This window comes from Podarcis liolepis (genome assembly GCF_965112155.1).
Source record: "Podarcis liolepis genome assembly, chromosome: 1".
In the NCBI taxonomy this organism is placed as follows: Eukaryota; Metazoa; Chordata; class Lepidosauria; order Squamata; family Lacertidae; genus Podarcis; species Podarcis liolepis.
In genome coordinates this window covers 134257767-134272937 of record NC_139554.1, presented here as the reverse complement: position 1 = coordinate 134272937, position 15171 = coordinate 134257767, and the positions used below count along the sequence as shown (strand labels likewise).

General features: G+C 44.7%; 1 protein-coding gene across 4 annotated transcripts in view; it reads right to left on the bottom strand.

The window, feature by feature from the left end:
• The window catches only part of MLPH (melanophilin), a 75799-nt gene that overhangs the window by 21254 nt on the left and 39374 nt on the right, over window positions 1-15171 (bottom strand). For all 4 annotated transcript variants that reach the window (XM_083473352.1, XM_083473353.1, XM_083473350.1 and 1 more), the window contains exons 10-11: window positions 6759-6842; window positions 4741-4944 (exon numbers count right to left, since the gene is read on the bottom strand). In XM_083473352.1, the coding sequence (XP_083329478.1) occupies window positions 4741-4944; window positions 6759-6842 (288 nt within the window). The remainder of the gene's footprint in view (window positions 1-4740; window positions 4945-6758; window positions 6843-15171) is intronic.

Sequence of the window (15171 nt, the reverse complement as noted above, 5' to 3'; positions counted from 1 at the left end):
GACATAGCCAGGATTTGGCAGTGTCCAGGCAGAAATAGCTGATATGTCCAGGAAGTGTAGATTTAGGTGAGTTTTCTTTAAAATAGCTCAAAAACGTCTTCTTCATTGAGATATTCAAAAAAAAGCTCAATGAGTTTGGTGTCCGGATTTTCACTTTCTGAAATATGGCAATCCTAGGTCTGCATCATCTCTAAATGGGATGGTTGAAAAAAGGCCAAGTTGGGAGATGAGATTTCCCAAGGAACAACCCTGCTGATGCTTGTACATGGCAATTAGTGGGCACAAACTACATGGACCTGCCCCCATTTCTGAGGTCAACCTCAGGGTTGGGACCAAGGGCAAAAAGAGAAAGAGCATCTCAGCAGGCATGTCTGCGCTACATGATAAGTGCTAATTTGATATACAATTGCTGAACAACTAATGTATGCACAGAAAGCAATTAAAATTAGTGTAGGCAACACTGAATATTAGGACTTTTAATTGGTGTCCATTAAAAAATGATGAAGGTGGAAAGCAAGAGAACCCCCAAATAGATTACGGTGGGTTTGCCAAAATATGCTATCTTCGTTTTTCTGCTGGTTTGCAGATTTAAAAAATAATCTTATTTTTTAGATCTGATGCGTTCAACAGTGTATCGATGTGGCGTTTGCCTATGAAGTTTGCATGTATTCATTTGTAGTTTGTCAACAGTGATTCATGAGCACATTTCTTATTTGTACAACTGTTTTTATGTACTTTGCTTGACTAACGTTTCCTAAGCAGCTTTGCAATATTTCCACTTCGTAAGTCTGGATGAATATAAAAAGACTAGAGTGATCCGTCTTTAGAGCCATCTCAGTGAAACCCAGCTTTGAATGACAATGCTTCACATGGCATGCGCATTTCAGGATTGTGGCTGCTGCACATTCAAAAAAAGATGCCTTTGATGGTAATGAAGTCTGGAATGAATGCAATGAAACACTGATCCAGATCTTGAAGTCCAGCTTGTTACTGCAGTGTGCAGGGTCTCTGTAGGAGACGAATGGTCATGTATAACAATGGCTATATACATGTGAAACTCAGTGAAATCTGTACCTGATATTACAATGGCTGAGAAATTGTAAAGAGCAGGTTAATTGCTGCCAGCAAAGTCACTGCTTGCATTTGTCATTCACTATTGCAAAAATGTTGTCTTTTCACTTTCATTTGTGAAAGTGCAACAGAAACAAAACATGCAATGTAAGTAAACTAGTAGAAGTATAAATAAATTAAGAAAGCCTTCCAAGCTGATGATTTTTCAGAATTTATTTTGTATGCTACCCTGCTCAGCTCTCTGCAAGAATCTTCAGAGATCTCAATATGATGCTGCTGGGCCCTCTAGCAAGACGAAACTGCCTGGTACAGACTTCAGCATCATCCTGAACACTACCAAGGAAGCAGAGCATGAATGCTGCACCCACCTTGGCATGTTTAAGAAGGGGCACTCTAGGAACTACGTCCGCCATCTTCTGGAGGGGATTCTATGATTCCAACTAAAGATGTGCAAATTCGAGGTTGGTTGTACCTTGCGATTTTTTATGTTGAATTAATATTGAATAGAGTCACTGTCAAATGACAGAATATATTGGAATCTGCTGGCAGGTTTGGAATTATGGCTCCTGGGGATTCATCTGGATCAGATTTCCATTCCCCAGAGTCTTTTTTCTGGCCAGATTTGATCTGGGCTTGTTGGCAATGCTAGACCTGGGCAGAGACTTTGGAACTGGATGCCCAGGTCAGCTCAACTCCTGCTCCAGGTGTCTTTGAAATGCAGCAATGTGTGCCTGGGAGGGGGGATAATGAGGGATATTTCAGATGTTCAAAACACTAATTTTAATTTAAGTTCAGATACGAAGAAAAATTACTTCTGTTCATCTGAGCAATTTCTGAATTGGATGTTTGTGTGTTTGTAGGAGGCACTACCCTATCTAAAATATCTACTAATCACCCCTCTCATTAGCATCTCACCATTTTCTCTTCCGAGTATCTACATTTTTGAAGATCTTTTAGCCCAACCCCACAAGCTGCTGATGAACAACATGAAAGATCTCATGAGAGAAAAGCTCCTGCTCTTAGATGAAGATGAAAGTCGCCTTTCACAGAGTGATATAGGGAGTCTGGCTCAAGATCAGTGCTATGACTGTTCATTCAGAGGGGCAGAATGAGACTCGGAAACAATCAAACAGGGCAGGATTGACAAAGAAGCCATTAGGAACCCAAAGGAATGCAACTTTTTGCATTTTGTGTTAATGTAGCCCCTCAAAAGGAAAAGTGCTCACAAAGATGCCAGACACGCACTCCTCCATTTTAAAATTACACTTGAATCTTTCCTTGTCCTTCATGTGTTACAACCAGACACATATTGGCCAAAACTATCAATACGGGTCCATAGACTCTTGGAATCAGAGACGGAAATGCCTCATTAATCACTGCATGGAGATAGTAATGGCTTAGAGCAGTGTTTTAGCAATGGCAAAAACCATTTGTTTGGCAAAGGCTTTTCAGTTTAAGAAGAATAACATTCCTGCCTAGGCTAATGGATCTGGCAAAGCTGAAAATTTATAGAGTACATTTACTCAGAAGGAAGTCCTACAGAGTTTGATAGATTTATTAGATGTGTTTAAGATTAGATTCTTAGTTGTTTTACTCATATGTAGTCATGGGAAGTTGGAGAACCCTTGAGCTCCGACATGCAAATGCCTGAAAATAACAGGCTGACATTAAGTTTAACGGTTTGCTTGAAACACGATATATGTAACATGCATGGAGTGAGGCTCTGCATGAACCATTTTGTAAACATACTAAACAGCCAGTCACTCTTCAAAAGTCAGTCCTGCAGGTTTCAAATGGGGCTTCGCTCACAGTAAGTATTGTTAGGATTCCAGCTTTTAGGGTGCAACTAGATGCGGTATCAAGAGGCCAGCGATCAGAGATTCCACTTGGTATTTCAAAGTGGAGTAGCAGTTCTGGGGAGGCCCTGGATCCAAGTGGGGCTGCAACACAGGACAATGGATGTGATTCCGGAGTGCCAGGAACCACCAGCATGGTTTCTTTGCACTTAAGCCAGCCTCTTGGGTGAGAAAGGAAGTTTGAGGGATAGTGACCTGGCGAGAGCAGACTGAAGCAGCCGCCTCAGGTGGCCGAATCCCATGGTGCCCCACCAGCCCCTGCCACGGCCACCAGAGGATTGGTGGCAGCTAATGGCAAGATCTCATGGAACTGAGGCAGTGAAAATGGACACCCCTGGAGCATGGAACCCATTCATGGATACATCTGCCGGATGCTTGGTGGATGGTAATGCATTTTTGAGCTCTCTTGTTGCAGGACTGAGCAGGGGTCCTGGGGGAGAGAGGGGAACCAGTAACAGCACCATCTGCCTGGGTCAGAGGGAGTTCAGGGGACTGCTGTTATTAGGGTCTTCGGGACGGTGAGGTATAGAATGGGGGGTAGGCAATATTGCCATAGAAGAGTGGAGCCACTTGACACTTGCTGCCCCTGCTCAGCCCCCAACAGAGACTGGAGTAGCCATGTTGGTCTGCTCTCCCATCTGGTGGTACTGTTACTTAATGCCAGCTCAGTCTGCAATAGAACAGATCTGATCGTGGATGAAGTGGCTGATCTGGTGTGCATGACAGAGACCTAGCTGGGTGAGCTCAGGGTGGGTGGGTGACCTTACCCAGCTTTGCCCACCTGGATATTCAGTGCAGCACCAGTCAATTTTGGAGGAGCAAGGGGGGAGCATGGCAGTGATCCATAAAAACCCCACCATTGTCACCAGGAGACCAGTCCATCTGGGAGCTTGACATGAGGGTTTGTATTTGGATGTTGGGAAGCAGAGACAGAACAGGGATCTTGGTGTTCTGTCCACCCACCAGGCTGAGCTGGCAGAGGCAGTCTTCAGTGCAGTGTTGGAGAACCCCAGGGCATTTGTTCTGAGGGACATCCATGCTGATGCCTCGTCTGGGCCAACTCAAGACTTCATGGCCACCAGGACAACCATGGAGTTGTCTCAATGCATCACACACCCAAAACATACTGTGGGTCATACCCTAGATCTGTCTTTTTCCTACAGAGGGCATTGTACAGGATCCAGTGATCAGAGGAGTACCCCAAGGAGGAAGGGTGGGATATAAATTCAATGAATACATAAATAAAATTAAACAAACCCTCTTCCTTCATTCTGTTCTAATCATGAAACTAGGGCCCTCCCTCAAAGCTGCTGCCTCTGCCCCACATGGTACCTGCCTGGCTTGCCCCAATGGGACAAAAACTGGGGAAATTCAGTGGAGGGAAAGATTAAATGCAAATACCCCAGGGCCATAGACCCCCATGACTGCTATCCAAACACTATGAGATATGTTCATAAATCTCCCAGTGCCACATCTGGTGTGACCCTAAGTGTTATTTGTTAGTAGGACTTAAGGGTGGATTTGCAAAACCTTATTGCCCACATGGTGATTATGAATATCATCCACCACCCCCCTTGCAGAATCATCATCTCCATTCAATCATATGGACAATTTCAGCGGAGATTGCAATCATCACCTGCAAGATGCACAATGAGGCGGTTCGAATCCACCCCAAGACTTGCATTATAGCAACTAGTTAGATGAGTTAGGCTGATCATACCAGAAGGCAGGTTAGCTTAGATGCATGAAGACTACTTTCCATAAAATATAACAAGCAGAAGGAAAAGAAAGCCAAATACAAGGAAGACCATACCTTCTTGGCATCAGTAGGCGGGTCATCGCTAGACGAGCTTATTTCTGGTATGGACCCTTCCTGCTTCATTCTGCCCTCCTTCTCCTCCTCTTCTTCGTCAGAAGAAACAGCTTTGTCACTGATGTTTCTTGCCAGCTCTTCTAGTTTCTTCCTCAGTTCCTTCTCTTCTATGCTAGGATCAGTAGGGGACTCCGGAGCTGGAGGCTAGCAACAGACAGACAGACAGACAGACAGACAGACAGACAGACAGACCAGCAATACTCAGTTTACTTCAGCCATCCAGTTCATGCTTTAATGTGCCTCAGGACCAACCCAAGAGATTTTCCCACTTGAGCAGAACAAGAACATGGTGCCCTGCCTAGTGTTCAGAGGTAGACTGTTCCTGAACCTGGGGGTTCTATTGCTTTCCCTGCTGAGGCTATCTAGGCAGGCAAGTGAGCAGCTTGGCTGCCCAGCTGAGGGGGCCCCTAGGTGTCAGGCTGGCGCTTGCTCGCTTGTCCACCTGTCCACCTCCATGCATCCCTCCCCCAGCCAGTCTGCCTTGGAGAGCTTTCGCCCCTGTCCAAGCCCCATGCCTGATTTCCCATGGCAACCCACCTGATTTCCCATGGCAAGTTCTGAACTTACATTTCTTTGTTCTCACCCACCCTGCCACGGAGTCAGTGGCAGCCTCTTTAGTAAGCATCACAAGGTGAAAATGATGAGCTCTAAAGCCTGGAAACAAGGACTAAGCCACACTCATCATTTCAAACAGCATTCTCCCCCCCCCCCATATTTACAAGCTCCTATCTATGGAAAGTTTTGCAACCTGAGCCACGTTGGGAGAAAGTTTTCCTTTGTTGATAAATTATAATCTGCAGAGACCAAGGTCTTTTTCTGGCCTTCATAAATACATGACTATGTGGCATAGCCACCACAGAGTGAGCTCTCTTGTTACGTGAATGCAATGACAGCCAGTCTGAGCGTGCTCATTGGGCTCACACATTTCCCTTTTGCAGAAAAGAAAGAAAGAAAGAAAGAAAGAAAGAAAGAAAGAAAGAAAGAAAGAAAGTCCAGTTTTTTGCCATCACTGAACATTTAACTCGGTGGTGTGGAAATGAAGAACCACCACACCATGTCACCTCCCCATTAAGTAGTTTCAACGTGGAGACATAAAATAGGAGTTGTCTTCCACTTATGCATTAAATGGGCAGCATAGCTGCTGTTGAAAAAAATCACTAACAAAAAGCAGTGTCAAACACCTATTAAAAGCACAGAGAAAAGTTAAACTTGCAGCAGCTGCAGCCTTCTTGGGTGCTGGCTCTGTCACGCACAACATCTCCAAGGCAGTTCTCACTCCACATGACATGGCCAATGCATGCCTTTAATTGCTCACCTGTTCTAAAGGTTTGGAGCACCCAGCGCATGAGATTAGTGTTTGGCAGCAACCAACCTGTCTGTGTACCATACGCAGCAGGCCTAAGTGGGTGAGGAAATCTGTTACACCCAGGGCTTTTTTCCTAGCCACAACTCACTGGAACTGAGTTCCAGGCCCTTTGCCATTCTAAAAGAATAAGGGAGGTGTTCACGGTGAGTTCCAGCACCTCTTTTTCTAGAAAAATAGCACTGTTTGCAACAATATTCACATAGTTAGTGTTTTCAGCAGAATGCATTATTAGGTCAGTGCTGGTATTTGTTGTGTCAGGGCAGGTTCTTGGAAAGGAGAGTACTCCATGATGAATTCTGAACGAGGTGATCAGCTTCCAACAAGGTGCTTTCTCAGGATGGGAAACTAATGTTTTATGGGTTTTCTGATCTTCTTATTTTTCCATTTTGCCAATGGATGGTTGACATGGACCACATTGAGGTGTGTGAGGACCAGACAAGTGGAGGAAGAAGGAGATGAACTATTCACCCATTCTTTCCCAAAAGGAAGTGAATGCTAGTCTTCTCTGATGGCCACAATATCCAAAACACTCCCTTTATGATATAATAGGATGGACAACCTCTGGGGGGGGAGTCCTCTTTCCTGAGTTTACCTCATCTGGGTGAACTAGGATCTTCTCCTCAAGACGGTTCAGCATGCGCTCGACAGCTGACATGCGTTTGTTCAGGTCAAGAATCTAAGGGAAAGGAAAGACGACAGCATAGGATAGAGCCCACCACCACAGTTTTCTTAGCAGCTAAAGAGAAAGTGCAGAATAGCTTCCGCCACCTTTGCCCCTAGATGGAGAAATCAGGAGATCTGCAGTCCCAGCCACTGCAATAAAACAAAAGCAAAAACAGCAGCACAGCTAATTTTAATCTGTTAAAAAACAGCAAGACAAGCCTTGTAATATCACCAGAAAAACCCAAATGAGTTTGTTTTTTAAGATGATAAATGTTAGTTGTTTTTTCCTGTTTTTTTGCACTTGCAGACTGTCCGTGTGAACTGATACACCATGTACCGAGACTGGGAGGCCGTGATTTAAGTTCCAGATCAGTTATAAACTTGTATACTTTAACTTGCTACCCTTTTGGGAGCTAAATGGGAAAAAGGTTTTTGCGAAGATAAATGAAGTGAGTAATATAAATTTCTTCACACCGTAAATGTGCAGTGGAAATTACTGGACTCGACAACGCCAGATTATTTATAGGTAGTCTTTTTCAGGCTTTTCACACAAGGGTTCGACACTCAAGTTCCCAAAAACTACAAATCTGTTACCCCAATCAAGGCACATGTGGTAAAGGAGAAAACTGTTCTATGGTTTGTGGCTTCCATATGTTTTAGTTCATTTCTCAAAGTCCTCCCCACCCCCCTTTCCTTTCCCTAACACCCCTGCTACAGAGGAGCAATGTGGTGGATCAGGACATTAGTATTTTATTTAACAACAAAATTCTGGGACGGTGGCTTTAAGAGCAGGAGAGTAGTAGCATTTTTGGTGAAAATATACATTGCAGTTTGCTATATCAGATTACGACCATTTTGTGCTAACATATTCTTCCCAGGATCACCATGAAAACAATGCTTACGTAGCGCAAGTCCAGCTGTGGAAGAACTGCATCTTTCATTACTACAGACTTTCATGCATAATACCTAAAAGGGGGGCTTAAGGGGAGAATGAAGGAATAACAAGGACTTGGACTTGTTCCATTGGAAGGTGAACAATAAAGTTTTTTATTTGTTAAGTAGGAAGGGAGGAATGTCCAGATTGTGCAAGTTTAACTGTCTTTCCCAAGAACTTCCAAACTTTGAGTTTTATATGAAGTTTGAATGCAGGTCTCTCCTTCTCCAGATGGGGGGACAGGAGACAAAAGAGGGAACTGCCCCCTGTGAGGGCAATGTCCTCTGTTGGCCTGGGGCTCAAGCATACGGCAAATAACACCACGTTATTTCTTTCTGTGTTTTTATATTGTAAGCCGCTCTGGGATACTTGTATGAAGGGTGCTGTCAGGGAACTGACATCCGAGCGAGAGGCGAAGGGGAGGCTCTCTGATGATGCTGGCGAAGGACCCAGCAGCAGGGGGAGAAACAGCCCAGTAGAGGGGGAAGCAATTCAGCGCAACACCAGGGATAGAGGGGGGCTGGTGGGGGAATTGGAGAGAGGGCTCCAGGACTCTTCACTGGACATCAGTGAGGAGAGCCCAGGTCCTCCGCTACCCACGCCTTCCCTGCGCAGAAGACTCCCGCGCAGTGAGAGAAGGCGGAGACTGGGCGTCAAACAACTTGTATGTTGGAAGAGGTTCAAGAAACGCCCACTGACGGATTCTGCCAGCGACTGAGGCAGCCACTATGAGAAGGGGCTGCGCAGTCAGAAAGGTTTAACAAGGCAAATTAGCCTAGAGAGGCACCAGTTTACGCACGAGTAACTCATACCTACTACAGGTGCTTATTATTATTATTATTATTGGTGTCATCAATGTAATTGATAATTCATACTTATGTGCCAATGCCTTGTCTAACTTGTGAGGAAACATAATTCTCCTTCTCTTTCATTCTGTTTCTGTTGCTTTGCTTTTTTAAAATGAAATGAGGAAGGGGTGGCTTATTGTGGTTGCAGCCCAACTGTGAGCCTTCCTCCACCAAATCTGTTTGCCCAGGTGCCTCACTGCTCTCTTCGGCATCCGGCGTAGTAGTAGTAGTAGTAGTAGTAGTAATAATAATAATAATAATAATTTATTATTTATACCCCGCCCATCTGGCTGGGTTTCCCCAGCCACTCTGGGCGGCTTTCAACAGAATATTAAAATACAATAGTCTATTAAACATTAAAAGCTTCCCTAAACAGGGCTGCCTTCAGATGCCTTCTAAAAGTCTGCTAGTTGTTTTTCTCTTTGACATCTGGTGGGAGGGCGTTCCACAGGGCGGGAGCCACCACCAAGAAGGCCCTCTGCCTGGTTCCCTGTAACCTCACTTCTTGCCATGAGGGAGCCGCCAGAAGGCCCTCGGCGCTGGACCTCAGTGTCTGGACAGAATGATGGGGGTGGAGATGCTCCTTCAGGTATACTGGGCAGAGGCCGTTTCCCCTCTTTGCCCACACTTTGTGAAGTGATTCATTTGCATTGGTTAAAAATGCTTGAAGGGCACATTTACTGCTGCCTATGTATTTCTTGATTCTTTTTATTTATAACTAAAATAATGTTGTGGGTTGTAGGGCGGTATATAAATTTTAACAACAACAATAGGACAATAGACCCCCTGAGTGCTTTTACAGTAGGGCCTCTTATGCTTCTTATGCTTTTGTGATTAATTGCCTCATTTTTTATTAATTCCCTCATGGATAATTTTTACCATATGGGTCTGCATAGCAGATTAAAGCACACTGGGAAAGATGATTGTAAAATTGGCTAGGGTCAAAGTAATGCTGTAATCCATATCCTTAATTGAAAATATTTTCTAATGGATCTTAATATGCAGCCTGGCAATGTTTCATGAAGTGAGTTTTCAGCAACTGAGTCCAGCTAGAAGCAAGCACAACATTGATCAAATCTTTTGACAAATTAACCAGGTGAAGCTGGCAATCTCTCAGATGGAAAACCAGAGAAACAAATACTTTGTAAAGTCTAGCACAAGTGACTTTGTGGCAGATTAAAGGGCATCAGAAATATGAGTTCTCTCTGCCATGGTTCCAGTTTAGGATTTGCTGGCTCTAATTTCTCTAAGCCCTTTCCAGAGCTGAATGAAGACCAGAAACATCTCCCCTTGTGGGTTGGGAGAGGAGATGAGGGGAGGCAGAGGGAATGGGTGGTCCATGCTGGTGGGGATCTTTTGGGGTGGGCCGGTTCCTCCTCCATCTGCTGTGGGAAATGACAGTCATGGGGCTGAAACTCCTCTGTAGTTCAGCTTGTGTCAGAATATTCTATTCACCTAAGTTTAGCCACTAATTTTTAAAAGCTCTTTTTCAGTTTTCAATTAAAGCAAATGAGCTTATGAGAAGTGCTTCCCATCCTTCATTCCTATCCCAGCTTTCCTCCAAATACACGGTCCTTTTTCCGGTTCATATAAGGGTCATTCACACAGCCCTCCTCATGCGCACCGAGGCCGCATCCCCTGAGGTTCACGTGGTGCAAGAGGGAGCGTTGCGGGTTTGTGAGGGGTGTTGGCACACCCAGCTCCATCTCCCTGAATGCTGAATTGCTGAGAGGAAGGAAAATGGGAAACCAGTTGGGAGAGGAAAAGGAATGGCGTATCCTGGGAAAGGACAGAGGAAGAGACGCACAGGGATGCGAAGGAGAGATGAGACAAATGATGCGTTGTCTGGATAGGTCATTTCCTGACACATTACGCTAGTGGACTCCTGCTCCAAGAGCCCATTCTTAGGTAGCCGAAAGGGCCGCACCCACAAACAAGTGGCAGGTATAGGTAGTTTGGGGAAAACCCAAGGTTTGCGTAAGTTTAAAAATTTTCAGAAAGAAAGCTTGGGGGGGGGGACCCATCAAATAACTGAGGACAGAATGCTGTTTGACTGCTGGGGGGTGGGGGGTGGGGGGTGGGGGGGGGGTAAGGAACCAGGGAGAGCAGAAATGACACTGAGTATATCTGAAAAACAAATGACTGGTCAGCTGGACCGAAGCACCTGAGAACTCCATGCGGCAACATTTTGTCGGAAGCTCCTCATGCAGTTCTGAAGTGCAGAAGCCAACTTCTAGGGGCCAAGGTCCCTTTGCCCCCCAGTAAAATAGTTGAGAGGGACATGCACCATGTCTTGTGATCAATTATGTGGAGCGGGGCTTACCTGCCCCCCCATTTTAATCAAGTTGGCACCCCTGTAAGCATCTCCTAGCATCTTAATGACTAACAGATACCTAAACCTGCTTCCCTGTGCATTGAGATCCAGAGGAGAGGTGCCTCTTGTGGTTTGCTGTGATTACACAAGAGATAGCTGGCATCATCACTGCTTAGCTTTCATTACCAGCTACTCCTTCAAAGGATGGATGTGGCTGCTAAATGTTTTTTGCACGAATGTGTTGTGATTCAGGTAATGGCTGTTTGCATTATTAGATTGCATTGCAGTTTATTGTTTGCAAGTTGTTGCAAACCACTTCAAGGGCTATGCCAGGGAGCTGCGTAATAAGCGGGATAAAACTGTCAAATTCCAGAGTCTGCCATGTGAGTCTGTCGCAGCAAATATAGCAAAAGGTCTTCTGTTGCAAAGGCTAAGGTTGGTATCTGGTGGGTGTCCCTTCACAGAATCCTAGAATCTTTGAGTTGGAAGGGACCCTGAGGGTCCTGTAGTTGAACCCCTGCCAATGCAAGAATCTCAGCTAAAGCATCCAGGACAGGTGGCCAGCCAAGCTCTGCTTAAAAGCCTCCAGGGACAGAGAGCCCAGGTGGAAGGGGGGAGGCCATTTTGGGGGACTGTCCCTCCACCTGCACCCCAGTTTCCCATGAAATCTGCTGGGTTGGAGGGGCCCCCCCAGAGTAGACTGGGAGGAAGAGGCTGCAGGGGATTCAGTGTCATGTGGAGGTGGCTGTAACCACCCTAACAAATTTATTTAAAATTTCCTATTTTTAAGGACCTACCTGAGGGTTGTTTAAGCATTACCCGAGAAGGTTGGTTAGTTAAAATGTAAGTTTGGCAAATATTTGTTGAGGCAATCTAAAGTAAGGCTGTTTCTCCTATTGTTTAAATTTTAAAGTACATCAAAATTTTGCCAGGCAACAAAACAAAATGTACACCCCCTGTGAGCAATGACAGAAAATCAGATGAATTTTTGTTGTCTACACTGAAACACTTCAGAACTTTGAGTCTGATATTCTATTTTTCCCTTGGAGCAGAAACAAAATTTTAAACACGGTGGAATTTCCTGTAGGAATGAAATTCTATTCTGGAGTTGGCTCTAATTGAAACCATGCTTAGCCCCGCTCTTGTGCTCTGCTTCCACTTAAATCCTCCCATAGGTCAAAAGGACTGCACAACTCTCCAGAGCGCAGAATTTGCCCCCGACTGTGAACATGGCAGGAATAATAGGGTTACACTCACCTTATCTGTTCTATCATGGCCAATTCTAAGCCATTTAGGTAGCTAGGATAATTGGATTACCCCCTTAGCTCAGCACAATTCATTAGACCTCGGTATTTGAATCTCTGCAGCTAAAGAAAGCTTGGCTCTTTCCTAATAAATCCCAATTGTGAGGCTTAACGAGTTCATGACGAAAGCAGACTACAAACATTTGGAACTAAAGCACGGCACTTCTGACACATGTGCTATATCTGTATAAACGATGCCATATCCTCTCTGCTAAAACAATCTCAATGCTAAGAATCTTAATATCTCAGGGCAATGCTAATGCCAAAAACATTCCTCTTAAGATGTGTCCTGTCTAAAGGCTAACAATATATAGGACAAAAATAACACCAAGTTAAGTTCAGCCTGGATAGCTCAGTTGGTTAGAGGGTGGTGCTGATAACACCAAGGTTGCAGGTTCGATCCCTGCATGGGACCGCTGCTTATTCCTGCATTCCAATTCTATGATTCTGTGAAAATGAAATTTGTTTATGTGCCTTGCATTTGTTCATTGTGAATTCCTGCTGTAGTTCCTTGAAGAATTGTGTGTGTTTCTGTTGTGAAACCCAAACTAATAACAGCTTTGGTTATAATGCCAGTAATTCAGACCCAAATACCTCTTTTTAGGCACATCCAAGCACTGGGGCAAGCCTGGCTCAGGGCACAAGTCCCTTTCAAATGTTTCATCCTTTCCAAAAGGAGTTTTCCACATGGCATGGTGTGTGTGGCTTGAACAGGAAGAAATAACTGCCCGCTTTTCTGGGTCATGGCCAGAATTTGTATTTGAGGTGGTGCTGGTGGCGAGTATTCAAGAGAATACAAGAACCCTTTCCAGAATTCAAATCCAGGTCAACTGTGGGAGTCTAATCTAAAGCAGACAAGAAGCTGGCTAGCATCTGCTCTGGATTGAAAAATGTTTCGAGTTGTCATTGCTGGAAAGTGAAGTTGCGAGAAGGTACAGACATGAATCCTGGTATATGGGGAATGTCCGTTGTGAAAGACTATTTGCTCTTTTCATAGCTGTCACGGGAATTGGGGTTGCTTGTGTGTAAACCTCTAGCTGTTCCAAACTGCTTAGGGGTTGGTTGTGTCTTTCCCTGACTGAGCAGCCTGGGTGCTGCTGCTGCTCAGTCGCTCGACGAATCTGTGAGTGGGCGTCTCCTAAATTTCCTCCAGCATAAAAGCTCCTTGACGGACAACCTTCGCCTTGCCTCTCTGCGCGTAACCCTTCTGCGCAGAGTGGGCGTGCCCAGTGGTGCCCCTCCACTCTCCTCACTGCCTTCAGTGCCAGAGTCTCGGAGCCTATCCTCCGAGATGCTTTCTCCCTCTTCCTTCTTCCTGGTGTCACCTGGACATTCTTCCCCAGATGCCGTTCTCTCTCTACCCTTACTCGTTCCTTCTTCTGCAGAATCGGGAAGCACAGCCTCTCCCCTCTGCTCCGATGTCAGTTCCCTGACAATAGCGAAACATTCTAATTGAGATATACAAAAGTACAAAATGAGCTTTTCAGTAAATGAGATTACTGATTATAGAGGACCACCATATAGTAGCTACTTTGATAAAACAAATTCAGACAAGAGAAGATCAAAGAGTTAAGGAATAGAAGTAGCTTTAATCTGCTCATTTTCTTTGTTACAAACACTAAATGCTTACTGTATCTGACTTTAATTAACTTTTTGCAGAATCAACATGTGTTTCCCCAAGTAGCTCAAGGGTCTTGGGTAAAGAGATAATAAATCTCATTTTACAGAGAAAAATAACAACTCAGTTGCATCAGTCAGACTAGCAAGTGACAAGTCACTGTGACCGAGCTCTGCTGGGATTTGGACACTTGGAGGAAGCACTGAAGAGAGTTCTTGATGTTTAGATGCCCCACTCCAAGATTTGTCCCTGAGCCAAGAGCCCTGTTGAGATCAGTTTCAAGATGCCTGGTGTGGGGGAAGCCATTGGCAGCCAACAGAAAACCATAAAAGGTTGTGAAATTGATGGCTTTCAAAAGGTGGGAATGTCTGTAAAAATCAATGACACCAAAAGAAAAGAAGAGCCGAATTGTTAGAGGAAAGATAAAATGCAGTGTGTTTCTCAGTAAGAAATGTAACAAAGATGGAAGGGCCTGTTCCTCAGTATTAGTTACTTAGCATTCAGTGGTAGACTATGAGAACTAGTTCTGGTACAACATGTTGCTGCTTCAATTCGAGGAACGTAGAAGCAAAAGTGGGCCATAATATCTCTGCTTCACAGATGAAAATATAGCTGAACAGGGCAAAACACAGCCCCAACTTCTGTGAATCTCCCCATCCCAATACACTCTAAATCTGAGGTGGCTAAACCTGAGCCAAGGGTCTGGCCCAGCCAAGGACCTCACTGATTTTGCTGGAGGTGGCAAAAATGAAAAAAATAAAGTAGACGTGTCAGTATGGCGGGCAGAGAAAGCCCAGAGGCCAGATGGGGAACATCTCCCTCATCAGTTGAGTAGGGAGAGGGGATTGCTGCCAGAGCAGCTGAAGGTGGAGGGCTGGGCGGGGGGGGGGGGCGGAGAGAGTTGTGAGTAGGTGTAAGTATAATGATTTAATTGACTCTGAAATTGAGAATGTCTGAATGTATCTTGCTAATAGTGGCTGCATCTCTGAGCTCTAACTAGTTGATAATGAACTGAGGTTTAACTTTGATGAAGGCATTCAATTGCAAATTCGCCATCTTGGAAGAGTTTTTCTTTGTTTCCAAGCTCCTTGGGAGAAGGAAGTGTAACAGGAGCTCAGGCTAATGGAACCTATGTGTGTGAGAGAGAGCTATGTTTGTCAGCTCTGGTTATAAGTTATTTTATTTCTAAGAAGATGAACCTATGCCTTGGAAGGGCATATGTCTTATGGTATTATGTAGATGTATCTTCCATGTTTTTTGTACCTGTTTTGAAGAAGTTCTGGTTAGTAAAGCTTTGAACAATATTTGTGGGTCTGGACAATGT